Source organism: Nelumbo nucifera, chromosome 1 (assembly GCF_055504915.1).
Source record: "Nelumbo nucifera cultivar China Antique chromosome 1, China Antique-T2T, whole genome shotgun sequence".
Classification (NCBI taxonomy): Eukaryota; Viridiplantae; Streptophyta; class Magnoliopsida; order Proteales; family Nelumbonaceae; genus Nelumbo; species Nelumbo nucifera.
The window spans coordinates 3188743-3208018 of NC_142649.1; the positions used below are offsets into that span (position 1 = coordinate 3188743).

Genomic DNA, 19276 nt, shown 5'->3' on the forward strand with positions numbered 1-19276 from the left:
AATATATTATTCTATGTTTTTGTATATTTCACAATGCACCCAAAGTAATTGTGACTGTGGAATGGAAGCCACCAGCACTGAACAAACTAAAACGAAATTTTGATGGGAGTTCTTTTGGAAACCCAGGAAGGGCAGGCATAGGGGGTGTGTTTAGAAATCATCTGGGTGTGGTGGTGGCACTCTTCTCAGGACCAATAGGTATTGGTGACTCAATACAGGCTGAATCTCTAGCCCTACTTCAAGGTCTAAAGATGGCTGAGCAGATAGGAACAGACTTAGAAATAGGAGACTCACTACTGGTCATTTCTTGGGCTAAAAACATCACATCAGTACCTAGGAAGCTCAAATTTATCTTCAGAGAAATTGACATACTTGCAAGGAGGATCAACTCTCAGTTTGGTTGGGTCAAACGAAATGCAAATGGGATGGCAGATACCCTAGCAAAACAAGGGGCAAATAGATCTTCATTGTACTGGGCAGAATTGTAGCTGATTGCAAGTGGTTGCAGATTAGATTAATGCTACTCTGCAACCTTTAACTATTGTAACTGATTTTCTCTGTTATTAATTCAAAATTTCTTGCTGATCAAAAAAAAAAAACATTTCCAACATGTTCCTATATTTAAATGACTGACATCAAAATTTTTAACCATGCCTCCCAGTCCAAAATGACCTGGAGCAAGAAAACCCTAACTCAAATCACTTCCAAACCGTAGAGAAAAGAGAGAGCAACCTGTCGCTTAGAAAACACTGAGCACCAGTAGAGAAGAAAGAGAAACCCTCCAATCACAAATTGACCTGTTTTTCAATACTTCATACTTGGACAACAATCTTCAATCTCTAAATGTCTGCTGGATTAGGTTTGCATGAGATCTAAGCAATGATATGAACCTGCCCTAATACCAACTTAGAATAAAAATAAAATAACTTAAAATAAAAGTCTTATCACTTTTCATTTCTTGATTTCATCCCCCAAGGAAATTTCTGTAGAAATTTAACCCTAAAAAACATCTTACCTGAATCACACATCACCAATCACCCTTAACAACATCCTCAATCCTTCCCTAGACCCATTGCCACAATGCCACCCTCATAGACCTAAACCCTAAACCTAAAAACTCAAGGAAGAATACTTTTTTCTTCTGTATTTTCTAGCACTTGATTTTAGCATTCCTCCATTAGGTGTAAATAAACCATCCAACTACATGCCACACCACTAGAAAACAACGTTGACTTGTAGAGACAGTGAAGGTTAAAGTTGTAATTTTATTTATTCTTGTTGTATATTCTTTTGTTATGTACTCTTACTACTTGTAACACAAGGACAGAATTGTCCTTTTATTTCACTTTAATAAATAAATATCTTTTCTCTAGGTGTGGTCGATCAACTGACACACCACAAATCAGTTCATTTTCCCTTATTCAAACTGCACTGACATGACTAAATGTTGCAGCTTGGTAAAAGACAAAAGATAAAAGAAAAGAAAACTATTATGTTAAATAACATAGAATTCCTCCAAAATATACCAAGTTTCACTTTTTTCTATCTTAGCAAACAACAAAACTAGTGTTATTTGAATTATAGCTTTTAAGCATCTCCACTGACCACATGTCACATAGTCCCATTGAGAAATTGAAAGACAATATAATCATTGCACAAAGATTTCACGAAAAAGGAAGGGAGAAGGGGGAAGGTGAAAACGAAACAAAGAAACCACAATTGATAATTCAAGAAGCAAAGAAAGAGAGAAGACTTGTTAGAGAGCAAAACATCTTTAAGATTTGTAACAATAATAATTTAGAGAAGATTAGTTAACAAATAAATGGTATGTGAAAATGTGGCTGACTTCAAGCTGCAGATATACATACCATGTTCAGTGAATACCTTCCTTGGATAAGGAACTGCTAAATCATAAGATCCAATCCCACCAGTATGGTTCTCATTCACAAAGTCTTTCACCAGTTGTAAAGTGTCTGTCACAGAAAATTTCTCTTGAAGGCTCCCACCATCAGGCAATTTAATGTTTAGATTAACATCTCTTGGTTTACCGACACCTGAGTTACCCAAATCACCATTGTTCCCATCTTGTACACTTCTTCCTGCTTCCTTTATAATCATAGTTGAGTTTTCTTGTGAAAATCCAGAACCATGATCATCCACAACGACATGAGGTGCAGAATATTCATCAACAGAACTGAAAGAACTAGTGTCAACTTCAACATTGCTCAGATGAGTCACAGGACAATGTAATTCTGGAGTTGTTTCATGCAGTGGAGCTGATAGTTCATCTTTACCATTTTCCAATTTATTAGCATGCATTAACTGCTCCGTACTGCCTTCATTCTCTATCTGTTTTTACAAGAAACATAGAAAGTAAATCTGATGATTGGAATGCTATATAAATACAAGGATGAAATAACTACAGCAGTGTTCACCTTCAGTTGTGGGTCACGATCTCCACTTTTGAGTGGATCTGGCAGTTTATCCTTACCCTTCTCCAACATACTAGCATGGGTTGGGTGCTCTACAGAAACTTCACCTGCCATCTGTTACTCATGTACAAGAAACATAACCAGTAAATCTGATGATTTAAACTTTGGAAATTGAAATACAACTCGTATATATACATTTTTTTGAAGAGGTAAAGTAAGATTTTATTAAGGAATAAACGAAATAACTGCAATAGGGTTCACCTCTAATTGGGGCTCATTATCCCCAGTTTTTGGCAATAAATCAGGAGCAACTAAAATCTTAGTCTCTGTATCATGGAGAGTTTGGTCTATTGATGGAAAATGATCATTGATGCTTGAAGAAGTTCCTTGGTCAGATGAAGACGCATTCAAAGAACTAAAACTCAGTGACTCAGCTTTCTTTGATGCAAGTGCTGCAGTGAGGACTGTTGCAGTTGCTTCCTTCGAGTCACATCAGAAAATGTATTGACATGTTTTCTTAATAACCAAGCAGATAATGCATATGCACTTAAATGGATAATAAGTACCTGCATTTGTAAACTCAACCATGCTTTTTCTATTCTGGAAGCCAGAGCTTCAGCACTGATATAGCCCTCTGGACAAATCAATTGCAAAGAAGACAAACAAATGATCTTAGGAAATATAAACACATGCAGACACATATAAAACAATCCATCTGTTGATGAATACCATACCATGCTGCCATAGCTGTAAACCATTGTATCCAACAACTGTTATGCAAGGAAATGATTTCTGTGGATCTGTCCCACTTCATGTAAGGAAATTATGAATTTCATTGAGATAGAAAGGGTAGCAACATAGACTATGAAAGACAACGGATCACCACCAATAGCATTTTACAAAGGTAAAGCTGGTATGGACCACCACCATAGCAGTTATACAATGTAATGAACCAATAATGGGGAAAATTACTTTACTATTCAAAGTTATGATAAAGTCCCCCAAGAATATCAAACAAATCATGGATCCACTCACCAACATGCTTCATTGTGTAGTCAGTAAGTTTGAATTGCATGTGCCAAGATAAATTTTGTGCCTTTTATCATGTTTGAGATGTTGCAAGTCAAGTCTAAGCATACCAAGGTCTGGGAAGGAGTAAACATTCTAGCCCCTCCCCCTTCCAACAAAAAATTAAATAAAAAAAATATATAAAAAGAGACTGAAAAATACCTTATTCATAAAATTTGGGAAACAGAATGACAGTTTGGGGCATAATTTGTATTTTAACAGCTCTACACTGGTGATGGAGTGGTTGCAAAGAGTGAAGGCAGCTCTATAGCAGTATAGAAATGAGCTAAAAAAAGTTTCTATGGCTATCTAGATAGATGGAATTTAGATTTCAATATCAAAGGATTGCTAATAGTATGGCTGATGAACTAGCCAAGCAAGGGGTGGGGAGGGAGAAAATCTTTTGGGCACAAATGTTGTTAGATAGTGTATGCCCTCAACTCTAATCAGAGTGATATAATCTGATATTTATTATTGAATGAAATTAGAACATTGTTATTTCATGTGTATTTTGGTATGCTTCTGTGTATTACTCCTTATGTTGGACATTTATGAAACTTATGTTAGCTTAAAATGTTCTCAGCCATTTGATAAATTTGGGGAGTTTATCATACAAAGGCTAACACTATTGTATTGCCAAATTGGTGGAGCAATCTGCCTCAACTGCTAGGGTTAGACCTAAGGTGCAAGAGTGGGTGTTTAGTGAAACACTAAATAGGGAATATTCAGTTATGCTTTGACATTGGAGACAAATGGTAAAACCGGAAAGTTGTACTTGACCCCTAACTTGATAGTGATACATAACTAAGTGTTGCACTGATTTGCTTTTGATGTACCAACCAGTGAGATCCACTTAGGGTCAAATACCTGGGTATGTTGAATCAATTTGGAATAACACTTGAGTGGGTGATCATTGTGACAAAATCAACCACTTTGTTAGACAGAGAATATCTTAGTTTACACTCTCTCTCTCTAATAGAAACCTAAAACTGCTAACAGTAGGGTTTCAACTTGTTTTGGGATCAGTTGCAAAATGTATTTATATCTATAAATAGTTTATTTTATAAAAGGGTCTGCATAAGGTTTTATAAGGTTATCAGAACAAAGGTCATACCTGATAAAGGAAAGGAAGGATGGAAGGATGACATTAATGGCTTTCCAAGGAGACACCCCAAAATTTGTCCTTTTCCATAGGTAATCTCTAAAGCCCTCATTCCTTTTAAGTTACCTTGTCTAATCCACCAAACTTCTTGCTTCTACTCACCACTTCCCAACTAACTATATGGTCTTTTTTCTCCTCCCTTGGCTCCCACAAAAAATCCCTCATCAACTTTTCTAATTTCCTACTCACACTCACCAACATCTTAAACACAGACATAAAGTACACCAACAAATTGGGCCAAGTTAGCTCATATCAATGCGATCCTTCCTCCTAAGGACAGATAGCTTTTCTTCCAAGATGTGAGTCTTTGGACAAATCTTTCAACTCCAGGATCCCAAAAGTTACTCTTTTTCGAATTGTCTCCTAAAGGAAGTCCTAGAGCCTAGATACTTCAATGGACATTGAGTCACTTAATATAAAATCCATCATCATCATTATCAGGCCTTATCCCAACTATACGAGGTTGGCTACATGAATCTTATTTTGCTGGTCCATTCTGTTTAATGCCATATCCATTATTGGATTAATATTAAAAGTGGAGGATACAAATTGCAGAAAAGTGCAATGCATCAGGACTTCCTTGTAAGATGTGCAAGAAAATACAGAACTTGGATATTGATTCTCCCACCTGCATGCATCAAAAGAGACATTACCTAAAAAAGGAGTTTGAGAAAGGAAACTATTAACAATTTTAATCACATATAAATGAACAGGAACAAAAGACTAAACTGACATTCAAGTCCATCCATGTAGTTTGTTCAAGAAGTTTTGAATCATCATCTTCCCCTGAAATGCAAAAGACCAAACATGAAATAAACAAGTTAACACTAAACCCTTCTCAGATGAAAAAGCACATGAATGAAAAATTGAAATCATTCTTGAATCTTCTTTGTTTCTTTTTGTGTTTTCCATGAATAGCAGAGCATTTAGATTTTGAGAAAGCAATAGAATATGGTAATGGTGTCATTAAGATCAAATCCAACACAAAGTCACAAACCTATTGCTAAAGATAAGATGGATGCATTGACAAAGAATCAGATACAAGATGTTATTCAAAAGAATTGTCTAAGCCTGAGTAGAGAGTAATCTTTATGAATGCATTGATAAAGAATCAGACACAAAATGTTGTACATTTGCCAAAAGGGAAAGAACCAATGTGATTTAAGTGGGTTCTTTTTCATTTTTTTTCTTTTGAAAAAGGTACAATGTACGTTTTGTAGCAAAAAGCTACACTAGAACATATAGAATTGATTACTTGGAGACCTTGCACTTTCAATTTCTGTTCTACTCACTTGCAGCTTCTTAATCTTGACAATCATACTGGCTTGATGTTAAAAATGCATCCTTGAATGTTGACTTGAATAAAGAGGTGTATGCCTCTCACACCAAGATTATATGGCATCACTGATGCAAGGAAAGCTTTCAACCATTCATTGTTTATAAAATAATGAAGGTTCACTACCAACTCTCATTGTGCATGTTGATGATGTAGTACTCACCAAGAAACACATCTCAAAGATAGAAAGGCTAACACGTCCACCAATCTAAATCATAGGTTGTCCTCTTCAACTGAGAAACCACTTGAAAACAAAGGGATGTTTCAACATTTGGTTGGCAGGCTATTATACTTATACATGACTCAACTTGAATTTCTTATGTTGTGAGCATGATGAATCAATTCACGCATGCTCTTACTGATACATATTTTCTAGCCATGGGCAAAAGAGGATAGAAGCATCCGTAACTTTTATGTCCATCCCCTCATGCGTGCACTCTTTGCTTGATTGGAAAAAACACTAACCATATTCTAACTTGTCAATATGCTACAAAGTCCATCCAATGTCATGAACTTCACCACAAGCTTAACTGCATGTCACACTAGAAGACAAAAAATATTAAGGTATTGTACAAGGGTTGCAGTATCATGGGGATTATGACGGGGAGAAGAATGTGATAATCTCTAAAAGACAAAAAGGCCAGGGTTGGTTCATTGATAGATCTTACAATGGGAAGAATAGCACAATGGGCTTTGGTGTGGGATGACTTTAAGGGAGTTGCACTAAATGAAAAATTAAGAAGATGGCAAAATGTAGTGGGATATCAAATTAGGAACCAACAAAGAAGTGTAGAATTGGAGACACCTGATATGGGAAGGTTGAAGGGTAGGAGTAATTAAGAGACCACTCTTAGCGATGTTATTCTCATCTTTTCAGATCCAATTGAGCAAGGCAAATCCTTAAAGGTGGAGCTGCTAGTGTTAATACAAGGTCCAAGGTTGATTACCATAAATTGCTTGACTGACTGAACACTGTTCCCCATAATAATGAAAACTGCACTGGACCCAAAAAGATAAATAAATAAATAAGCAATTTACTATCTACTGAACCTATGACTATGAAACTTCAAACTTAACAACAATTAGACAAAATCCTACTGACCAGACACACTACCACAAAATGAAAGGACAAAAGTACTCTTGCAGTCCTAATTAGCCCGACTTCCAAGACTTGTCATGATGTCATCCTGCCATATCAAAATTTTCTAATTGGTTTGCTTCCTTTTCCTTCTAGAATAGGTCTCCAAAAGCAAAAGGCCCACCTGAATGATCCCTGTCAAATAAATCTTATATGCAATGCATTTCCCTATATCCTTTGTTATCATTATTTAGTAAAGTCAAAACTGAAACAAACCAAATAATTCACTGCATCAACAAGTTAGATTCCAGATTCATCACTTAACAAGTAAACAACCAAGTAAAAGAAAGCTTGTGAGATATACAAAATTTACAAAAAGAAAAAGAAAAAAAAAAACACTCATAGTCTTAATCAAGTTTGACTCCCCAAGGTTATGTTCAGAAACATTAGAAGTTTGTATTTGTTTTGCAACAGAATAACATGCAGTAAAATTCCAAGCAAACAAAGACTGTAAAACAATTTTAATTCACCTGAAGTATAGACCACGAAAAGTTTCTTCTGCCTTTTTGCTTCAATAATTGCTTCAGAAATTGAGCCCTTAAAAGTTAGCACAGAGATTGATCGTTCCATCTGTCTCATAGAAAGATCAAGGCAGAAAACACCATGAGGTCATGCTTCACAAATTTCAATATGCCTGGGCATTTCGCCATGTAGAAATGGAGAAATTCCGGAGATATTTCACCAGTTCACTAAGATATTTAGAAAATCTGAAAAAAATCAGAAAAGATTTCTAGAGACATGGAATTAATTATTAAACCTTCAAAGAATCATTAGAATAAATATAATTGCACATTTACAGCTCAAAAAACCATAACAAAGAACTGTATAAATTAAATAGGAGAAAATTGAGAGACATTACTGGTATCTTTCTCTCTGTCTCCCTTTTATCCTTTTAGCCATTTTCTCTTCATTAAATATGTCAATTACTTCCTTTAGGGGATAATCCTAGAAAAAGGAGTTTTTGGAATGCGGTGATTGACAGGTTCACTAAAAGGCTAGCTTCTTGGAAGAAGAATTACTTGTCTTTGGGGGGTAGGATAACCCTGATTAAGCCAACATTGGCAAACATTCCAGTCTATTACTTGTCGGTGTTCAGAATCCCTGAAGGAGTTTGTAGGGAGTTGGAAAAACTAATGAGGGACTTTTTATGGGAACCCGGGGAGGAGAAAATGAACCATAGAGTTAGGTGGGAGCTAGTTACAAGAGCTAAAAGTGAAGGGGGACTGGGGCTGGGGAACTTGAAGAAAAAGAATGAAGCTCTGTTAGGGAAATGGTTATGGAGATGGTCCAAAGAAAAGGAGAATCTGTGGGCTAAAATAATCCTAAGTATTCATGGGCAAGAGGCAGCTGGCTAGGATCCGGGACTATCATCTAGGGCTTCAAGAGCCTCTCCTTGGAAGTCCATTCATGCCATCCTTCAGTCTTTTCTTCCCTTCATCAGGTATGATATTGGTTCTGGTTTGTTGGTAAATTTTTGGGAACACACTTGGGTGGGAGATTTTCCTTTGAAAGAGCAATTGCCCTCCTTGTATGCTCTGTCTAGGTTTAAAAATGAACCAGTAGCAACCTTTGCTACCCTATCTAGTTTTGCTATTGGTTGGAACTTGGGTCTTAGAAGGGTTCTCAGAGATTCTGATTTGAAACCCATTTCGAATTTGCTTAAAATCTTGGATGAGGTAGCTCTTGAACCTTCCAGTGTGGACTCTAGGGTTTGCTCTCTTGTCCCTTTAGGTATCTTCTCCTGCTCCTCTTTTTTCAAAGCATTGACACAACCTAGTCCGGTACCTGGGTCTTCTTTTCCAATCTGGGAAGTTTGGGGTAGCCCTATCCCTCCTAGGGTAGGTGCTTTTTTGCTGGGAAGCAATCCTAGAAAAGTGTAACACTTGTGACATACTTCAAAAGAAAAGGCCTAATTGGTGTTTATCTCCGCATTGGTGCATCTTATGTAAGAAGAATGGTAAAAGCTGTTATCACTTGCTTGTTTCTTGCCCTTTTGTTTCAGAGGTTTGGTGTTGGTTCTTTTCTTTATTTGGTTGCAAGTGGCCCTCCCCTTCAAGCATGCAAAGCTTGTTCAGTTCCACTCCAGTGAGGGGTTTAAATAAGAGAGGTAAAATTTTGTGGATATGTGCTCGAGCTGCTATTTATTGGACGGTCTGGGAAGAAAGAAATCAAAGATTATTTCATGACAAAGAAAAAAGCAAGGAAGCCCTCATAGAAATTGTTTATGTTAGGGTGGCACACTGGGTCAAGTCTTTGAAGCTTTTTGAAGCCTATTCAGTAGGAGACATCATTAGAAACTGGGAAGAAGTGGTTCGGTCAGCTCCTATGTCTAGTGCTATTAGACCTGTTTAGACTCCACCAGATTTGGGTTTCATCAAATTGAACTTCGATGGTAGCAGTGAAGGTAATCAAGGCCCTTCAGGCATAGGCGGTATTTTTAGGGATGAAGAAGGTCGAATTATTGCTATGTTCTCAGGATCTATAGGCTGGGGGAATTCTCTGAGAGCTGAAATCCAGGCAGTTCTAGAAGGAGTAAAAAGAGCTAAGTAGTTGAATATTAGTAAGCTGCCGGTGGAAGGGGACTCTCAACTGATCTCGAATAAAATGGTAATCAACCTCAATGTGCTTTATACGTTCATGGAACACAGTATTTAAGGCAATCTTGATTGCACCAAGATTATCAGCATTGATAGGAACTGAATGAGAGGTTTGAATATGTAAGTTCTAAAGAAGAGCTTTCAACCATATAATCTCACTACAACCAAATGACATAGCATAATACTCAGCTTCAGTAAATAGATGACAAAGTACCACGAATGTATCTAATAATCTGAAGGACAACGAACATATGTGGTTGTCTAGGAGATGAGACAAATTAGCTAACCACTTGGACAACATAGGCAATATTAGGGTGAGTCATGGTAAGATAAATAAGATTACTCACATGCTCTCGATATAATGTAGCATTTGTAAGAGGTTCACTACCATCTTTAAAGAGCTTCAAATTGATCTGAAGATGTGTATCAACCTACTTATCTTCTGTAAGATGAGCCAATGTGACTAAATTCGTAACATACTTCTACTGGTTGACAAAATAGCCCCAAGAAGAACAAGTTACCTCCTGTGATTTAAAAGGCGTGCCCAGGTGCACAGGCGAGGCATATTTTAGGGTATGTGCCTTGCCTAGGTCCTAGGTGCAGCCCTTTCAAAAGGCACACACCTGGTGCGCCTAATGCACCTCAGCCCAAGCGTGCGCCTTTTGAAATGTTGTTCATTCATTCATCCTAATAAAATATCTTCTTAAAAGGCAATTAAAATTATAAAATCATTATTTTTTGTGTGAAAACTAAGAATCTAAGACCCTAACATGGACTTGTTTGGGCTTGCCTCGAGGGGTGTGGCACAAAGGCAGCTTGTAGAATCAAGAATGTAATATGTTTTACATCACATTAGCTACTTTAAGTAATGCAATTGAGGAAAAAAAGAGATTGTGGGTTTAACATGCTTGAAAATGTTTTATATGTTTGATTTTATATTTAAATTTTCATTTGAATACGCTTTACATGTTATGGTTATGTATTTTAATTTTAGATAATAGGTTTTTTAAAACATTTATTTTAAAATTTAAGTTTAGATTTTTTATTAATATTATGTTTAATATATTTTTGACATTTTTTGAAAATTTTTGCATTTTTTTGACATTTTTTATTTTTTAGCATTTTTTTGTATGTTTGCGCCTTGCTTCAAAAAGGCAAGCACCTCGCCTTGTGTCTTGCACTTTTAAAACACTGGTTACCTCCAAGCACAATAGGTAAGATGACCATGATCCTCCATCTTGAAGGTCTTACTGAGAAGACCCTTCACATGAGTAATACCCTCTGTGGCAGATTGTTTAGGATGTTTCATCTCTTCTTGGCCATTGCAATACTTAGGTCTCCCTCTAGGGGCTAACCCAAAAGAGAGTAGTTTTTGGACCCTAGTTTTGGAAAAGTTTGAGAAAATATTAACTTCTTGGAAAAAGAACTACATCTCTATAGGGGGTAGAGTGACTTTATTGAGAGCTACCCTAACAAACCTACCGGTCTATTTTCTCTCCGTTTTCAGAATTCCTAATAGGGAAGCTAAGAAGTTGGAGAGATTAATGAGAAATTTCCTTTGGGAGCCAGGGGAGGAAAAGAAAAACCGCCTAATCAACTGGGAAATAGTTTGTAGGAGTAAAGAGGAAGGTGGCTTGGGATTAGGAAGGTTAACTCTCAAGAATAAAGCTCTCTCAGGAAAATGGTTGTGGAGATGGCCTAGAGAAAGGGAGAGGTTGTAGCATGAAGTGATAGCTAGTATACATGGTAGACTGAAAAATGGATGGGATGCGGGCGTATTACGTCAAGCTACGTTGGCATCTCCTTGGAAAGCAATCCAAAGTATCCTCCCTCAGTTTCTCAACTTTGCCAGGTATGATGTCAATTCCGGTATCTCTGTTTTATTTTGGGAAGACACTTGGGTGGGTACCGTTGCCCTTAAGGACCAATTCCCATCTCTCTATTCTATTTCCCTTTACAAGGAAAAAGCTATCTCTCATTTTCTCCCATCTCCTAATTCACCCCCCTCCTTAAGTTGGGACTTTGGCTTTCAGAGAGGTTTGAGGGTTGATGAACTTAATAGTGTTTCAGATCTGTTATCCCTTCTTGGCAGTGTCTTTCTGGACCCTCTTAGTTTGGATGTGAGATTATGGTCCCCTCACCCAAAAGGCTACTTCACTTGTGCTTCCTTTTTTAAATCCCTTTGCTCTTCCCAGGGACAGTGGGGTTTTCCAACCAAGGAGATATGGCCTAGACCATCAATTGTAAGCTTTATGATGTAGTTAGGAGGCTGCACCTCGTGCCTCTTAGTGGGGAATTGTATGATGTATACTTAGTTCTTTAATCAATAATATTATCATTTCCATTATCTATCAAAAAAAAAGATATGGCCTAGACCGGTTCCACCTAAAGCTATTATTTTTCTGTTGGGAGGTGTTTTATAGAAAGATTAATACCTTGGACTTCTTGCAAAAGAAAAGGCAGGCCTTCTTTGTGTTTGTCCCCTAACTGGTGTGTACTTTGCAGGGCTAGTGGTGAGGATTGCTCTCACTTACTTGTATCTTGTTCCTTTTCTAGTGCTATTTGGAGTTGGATTTTCTCTTTGTTTGGGTGCAGGTGGAAGTTGTCCACAGATTTAAGTCAACTGTTCAATCCTTCCTTTTTTGTGTGGCCTACAAAAAAAGGAAAAATGATGTGGTGATGTATTAGAGCAGTCGCCTTGTGGACAATCTGGGAAAAAAGGAATGCAAAGGTATTCAAGGACAAGGAAAGAAGCATTCGGGCTGTTTTTTTTACGAATAGAAGCATTCAAGCTGTCGAGGACTATATCTTGACTAGGGCCATTCATTGGTTAAGAACTATGGACTTATTTCATACATTCTCCTTTGATGATATTTGGAGAAACTGGATAGCGGTGGCTAACAGTCATACAAGGAAGAACAGGGAATCTTCAGTGTGGGAGCCTCCGTCTAAAGGATGGGCAAAGCTGAACTTTGATGGAAGCAGCCAAGGGAACCCAGGCCCATTGGGGATAGGACGGGTGCTGAGAGATAAGGAGAGCAACATATTAGCATTGCTTTCAGGCCCTGTGGGAATAGGAGACTCCAATAGAGCTGAGATGTTAGCGGCGGTACAAGGTATTCAGATTGCAGAACAATTAGGAGTTCAGCACTTGGTAGTTGAAGGGGACTCTAAGATTGTTGTGGGATGGCTGACAGACCCAGCTTCAGCTATGTGGCGACACAGAGACCTGTTAAGGAAAGTCAACTGGCTCACAAGAAACATGACTGTTACCTCTCTTTGGGTGAGAAGATCAGCAAATACCATAGCGGATGGGTTAGCTAAGCAAGTGGCTTCAAGGGAACATTTATTTTGGGCTGCTCTGTAATTTTATTTCTGACTATTTGTGTTTTTAATTTGATGTAATACTTGCTAGAAGAGGTAACAACTCGTGCCTCGTCTTGGGTCTCCTGTATTGCCTCATATTCCTTTTTTTTTTTTGATGAATGTATTGCCTCATATTTCTGGTTTAATAAATTATATTCATTCATCAAAAAAAAAAAAAAAACAAGATCATCTCTAGTAATAAGGATGCCATCCATGTAAAAGCAAAAGAGTAATACGCTATGGCCGAGTGAGAATAAAGAGTGAATAATCTAAAGGACTTTAAAGCCAGCATCTGTAATAACAAAACAAGCAAAAGAGTAATACTCCCATGTTCCATAATACTACTGCTCCTGTGCACCTGCATAAAATCTCTCTCTTAATGGTTGGTGAGCCCAAGAAATTAGGTAACAAGTAATAACAGCTCAGATATGTCTGAAAATAGGGTTAAAGTTTTCCAAATAAATGTAGGGAATGCTTCCACATGTCCTAAGTAGAGGGGAAGATAAGAAGGGATTGTTAGCAATTTAGCATCTTAAACACTCTTCTTGCGTATGATGCACATTTTAGCTGAAAAACACCTCCTCTTCCTCCTATGCCACATCACCACACAATTCCTGGGTGCCATGATCCTTCTCTTTGGAACAATCAAGGGCACTGGCTGCATCAACCATCACTAAGTGAGTTATTTTATTGTCACCAATAGTGCTTCACTCGGCAGCACACTAAGTGAGCCATTTTATTGCCCCCAATAGTGCTTCACTTGCATGCAAGGCAGCACACCAGCACCACATAGATCTATCACATCGGGGCAAAGAAGATACATTTCGAGTACCGGTGGTACTGGACAAGCTCTAAGGGAATAATCTCTTTCTTATTTGTACATTTATTTAACATGATGACTAGGAATGAGAAAATCAAAATTTTCTATTCAAATTCCAGACCTCAACGTCCTGATGCTCATGCTGTTTCATGATTAGTATGGAAATGAACAAAGTGCCATTGACAACTTCAAGAGCTACCTCCCAAGAAAAGGCTCTGATATTAGATGTAGGATCTAACTGCCCTAACAAAAATGATCAATTAAATGTAATTAAACTAAAACTCTTTCTCTTTTTTCTTTCTTCATGGATAACTGGACTTCACCTTGCTCTATGAGTTGGAACTCAGGAATTAAAGTAAAACCTCACCTTGAACTCGTTCTAACCAAAAGGGTTTTCAGCTAAATCCTATTCAATCTCTCGAAGTCAACTTCTCCAAGTGAAACCAAAGAATATATGATTAGGATGGAAGCGATAGTTGACTGTAATTGAAATAGAACTCTTAACTTCAGTCTCAACTAAATCCTTTCAATCTCCCAAATTCAACTTCTCTGAGTTAAACCAAAAAATATACGATTAGGATGAAAATGATAGTTCAATGTAATTGAAGTAAAACTATTCCTTTTTCGATGTAATTCAACCATTTTTCTTTTCGTTTTTTCCTTCCGTATCTTTTCCGTGATGGCTAAGATGAATAAACAATCGCTATAAGTCGGAAATTAAGAATTTCAATCTGGCAAGATCAAATTCTTTGCACGGATGGTAGAATCTACATTCAAGGATGAAACTGACAGCATAGAATAAACAACTGAAGGATTTTGTTCGTCTAAGTTTCAGCCAAAAAGCCTTGATTCATGGTTAAAATCCCCTGATTAATTTGTTCAGAAATTTCCAGTTCAATAAATAAAAATCAAAATTTATAAACCTAAATTTCCTAAAACTGAAAGCGACCTGACAGAATCAACTTTTCTTTTGAATTATCAAACAAAAATAATCAAAGTAAAAATGAAAATTCACACCTTCGAAGAACTAGGGTTTCCTTGGAGAAGCCCTTCTCTCTCAAACAAAGCAAAGTTCTTGGAATATTGTAATATTCTTTCTGGAGACGACTCTGGAGTAGTACTGTTGCTCTGGTCTCGTCGAAAAGGGAAGCTTGCCAATTTGTATAGTCGTATTCTTGTGAACTTAAATGAGAAGCCCGATATCCTTCGTTTCAGGAAAGATCCTTAACAAACGAATCCAGATTGGTGTCATCAACTCCTCACAAAATTTGCCCTCGCACCGAATCGTGATTTCTGGCAAATCGCACCTCGCACCGACCTCACAGTCTTATCCCACTTTGTATTAGTAACATTTCCTTATGAGTAACGAGATCAGATCTGCTCCTCACACCGACCTCACTCACATCTTATCGTACATTGGGAACATCTCCCGTATTTATAAATTATTATTCAGGGGAGATGTTCCTAATGCACGGTGGATGTGCCTATGAGGCGTCTATGTGTGAGGAACTGATCCCGTTCCATGAGTAACAGCATAAAATACAGATGACATTTTCGATGTGCGGCTGGGAGACATTGTGAGGAGCAAATCCTGACTCCTTACAACAGTTGCAGCCGTGCATTTGGAATATCTCCCATGAATGTACGGAGATGTTTCCAATATAATTACTGAAGTATTGAAGATGTTTCCAATATATAGTTGGATGTGCCTGTGAGGAGTGCTGTGTGAGATATATAATGTTTGGTTCAATGGGCATTTATTTGCATTTTTTCACTTTAAACAATTATTTATACTTTTTCACTTTAAACGATTATTAATACTTTTTTACTTTAAACGTTTCATTTTTTGTTGTTTGGTTGAACTTCATTTTAAACGTTTCTTTTTCTTTTATACCTCAGATTAATACCCATTAAAAGTGTGATACATCAGTATTTGGTTTCAAGAAATGTTGGGGCATTGGGAGAAACAAGAATTTGACATTTCCCCAAATGCCCCATGCACAAAAATCAAAGCATTTCAGTTTTTTATCATTTATTTGATAAATGGTGAAACCAAACAATTGTTTCATTTTGCTTCATTTGTAATAAACGCCAAATAGGAATGGCAATGAGGCGGGGCAGGGATGGGGAGCCTCTCCCCATCCCCGTTCCTGCAAAAATCCCCATCTCCATCTCTGTCCCTGTCCATGCTAATGGGGACAAGGTTATCCCCATCCTCGTCCCCACGGGGATCCCCATTCTTCATGATCTTTTATAATGTTAACTATTTTTGTTTTTGTTTTTTATTTTATTTAAAGAATAAAAATAAATTAATTAAAATTTAAAACCCTATTAGAAAATATTCAACCATATTTTTAAAAATATTAATACATAGATGTATGTATATATATATAGATACATATATACATATATATTAGTGGGGATCCCACGGGGCGGGGAGTGCTCTCCCCATCCCTGCTAACGAGGATGAAAATTTCCCCATCCCCGTCCCCACAAGGGGAAAATCATCCCCATCTCTGCCCCATTCAGGACGGATCCCCATAGGAATCGGGAAAAATGGGGAAAATTACCATCCCTAACGCCAACGCCTATGTATTGCTAATGTGGCAGCGTTTTTTCAACAAACGCCAACATAACCAAATATCCCCATAGTGTACATGTATATCTACTATAGATATATGTATATAGTATAGAAGTATACTATATATGTATTTGGTATAGATATAACTAGTATATAGTACTATAGTTACACACATATAGATGGCATGAATATATATGCCATATATACTACACCATAGATATAGTGTATAACTGGATATATACAAAGTATAAATATAATATATATGAATGTATATAACATATAGAGAGAGAGAGAGATAGAGAAAGAATAAATATATAGTGTATGTACTTACATGTATACATATATGGTGTAAAATATATAATAAATAATATATATATATAGATAGATATGTATGGTGCATGTATTTATATATTTTTGCTAAAAAAAAAGAAAATCAATCGACAAAATGGAGGAAATACACGAGGAAGCACTATAAGACTAGTCTCCAAATTTATTTGACAACAAACACCACTTAACAAATTTATCAGCTACAATATTAAAATTTCTAGGAATGTAAGCCAAAGTGATAAAGCCAATAAGACTAGTCTCCAAATTTATTTGACAACAAACACCACTTAACAAATTTATCGGCTACAATATTAAAATTTCTAGGAATGTAAGCCAAAGTGATAAAGCCATGACTAGCAACAAGAAGCTTGGCATCCACCAACAAATGACTCCACCTCCAAGGCACCTCATGCTCATTGCCATTATTGATGTGTGGAATCACAACATAGTAATCACCTTTAATAATAATAACCGGACAACCATAATAGAAATTGGTTGATTCAATTGCTAACATTAAAGCATCGATTTTCTTTGCCTGTATCAAAAGCTACACATGCAGCCGCTTCTCGTTCATGTTTAAATGCACCATCAAAAAATATTGTGATGTGAAACCGCCATATCAAAATGAGGAACATCGTGTACATTAACCTTCCGAGGTTCCACATTATTTATAGCCACTCTCAACTCCATTACAGTCTTTTGAATTCACCACACTACATCAAGGCCTTGCGTCTTTCGGTAAGTTATTTATCCATGTTCTTTTTATTTTCTATGTGAATAAGGTTATGATTATTTTACCCATACAAATTCATTATTAAAATGGGCATTTTTGTCCCATTCATGGGTCTGGAATCGGAATCAGAATGGGCTATTCCGATTCCAGTTGTTTGGTTGGGTGGAATTGGAATCCCATTCCTATTCCTGTTGGAATGGCATTCTCCCATTTGAGGGAATGGCCATTCCCTATCCCTCCCTTGGAAATGAAATCTCATTCCTACGGATTTTAATTCCCATTTTCATTCCTATCTGAACCAAACAGACTATGGGAATGGACCATTCCGATTCCGATTCTGGAGGATTTTGATTCCGATTCTAACTGCGGACCAAACGGACCCTGAATTTGTAACCTCTGATCAGTTGTACCATGATAATTGGCTTTCCTGAATCGCCATATTGAGGCACCAATCACTTCATATATATATTTGTATATATACCTACTAGTAAAAATGTACGCGTTGCACGTGGCAATATCAAATGATGATGATTATAATAGTTAGCAACCAAATGACCTTATTGCTGGTTGAACGATTAACCTATTTAACCAGGAAAATGGACTATGATTAAGACATTAATTTATTTTTTTTCTTTGTATTTTAGTCATTTATATATTTAATAACAATAATTCTTTTTTCTCAAACACATTTTTGTTTAATATGAAGAATATATAATATTAATGCATGTTCAAAAATTTTTATAAAATTTATAAAAAAATCTATATTTTTATTTTTTATTATCTAATTTATGAGATAATAAAAATTAATTATTTACCAAGAGGAAATGCAATTCCAATATATTGTTTGAATATTGGTTTTTAATATTGCATTTTTATAAACTTCTTATATGATGAAAATAGTTTAAAAATACTTATATTATTTTTTTTGTTTGTTTCAATTATTAAAATTTATTTTCCTTTTAATAATTCATTATTTTTTAATTAAATCGGTCGTATCAGATTCGGATATCCAACATATTGATCGGATTCAAATTTAAATCAATATTTATGAGACCCAATAAGATCTTCGGATCAAATCGAATTCAAATCCGATCCGATCTTTTTGCATCCCTACCAAACCACTTGCCTACAATGACCTAGCTAATTAAATCATTAAACCATTTAACATGGTTAGTGGGGTAATGTGTTAGACATTAATGCTACTTATTTTTTATCATAATTTTTGTCCCATTTCTATCATTAATGAAAATAATTCTCATTAATCACACTTTTTTTATATGATGAATATAAAATATTATAGAATATACCCAAAATTATCTACATATTTCTACATTTTCTAGAATTTTATATATTTTATTATTAGTAATAACATCATGTGTTGATCCATTTGGCATAGATAGTTGAACCACTAACCCACCACTTGGATGGAAAAACCATTTTTTCTTTTTCGGTTGATTTTAAATCATGTATTATATTTTCATCATCAGTAAAAGTAATTCTTATTTTCGCTTTTATTTTTGCACGTGGCAGTACCAAATGATGATGATGATGATGATAATAAGTAACCAAAGGACCTTACTGGTTAAACCATTAACCTGAATAACCAAGACAATGGACTATGATTAAGACATTAATTCATTTTTTTCTTTGTATTTTATCCATTTCTATCTTTGCTGACAATAATTCTCAATTTTTCAAACATATTTTTGTTTAATA

The 19276-nt window shown here is 36.2% G+C and overlaps 1 protein-coding gene across 2 annotated transcripts in view; it reads right to left on the reverse strand.

Annotated features, from left to right (window-relative positions):
• LOC104605282 (Ubiquitin-like superfamily protein) overlaps positions 1 to 15261 on the reverse strand; it is a 33759-nt gene extending 18498 nt beyond the window's left edge. The window contains exons 1-10 of one of the 2 annotated variants that reach the window (XM_088896232.1): positions 14937 to 15261; positions 12169 to 12384; positions 7607 to 7706; positions 5396 to 5448; positions 5209 to 5290; positions 3167 to 3232; positions 2999 to 3066; positions 2694 to 2912; positions 2436 to 2546; positions 1869 to 2349 (exon numbers count right to left, since the gene is read on the reverse strand). In XM_088896232.1, the coding sequence (XP_088752358.1) occupies positions 1869 to 2349; positions 2436 to 2546; positions 2694 to 2912; positions 2999 to 3066; positions 3167 to 3232; positions 5209 to 5290; positions 5396 to 5448; positions 7607 to 7706 (1180 nt within the window). In that variant the 5' untranslated portion in view covers positions 12169 to 12384; positions 14937 to 15261. The remainder of the gene's footprint in view (positions 1 to 1868; positions 2350 to 2435; positions 2547 to 2693; positions 2913 to 2998; positions 3067 to 3166; positions 3233 to 5208; positions 5291 to 5395; positions 5449 to 7606; positions 7707 to 12168; positions 12385 to 14936) is intronic. The other variant, XM_010269988.3, reaches the window with a different exon arrangement.
• Positions 15262 to 19276: the final 4015 nt, after the last annotated feature.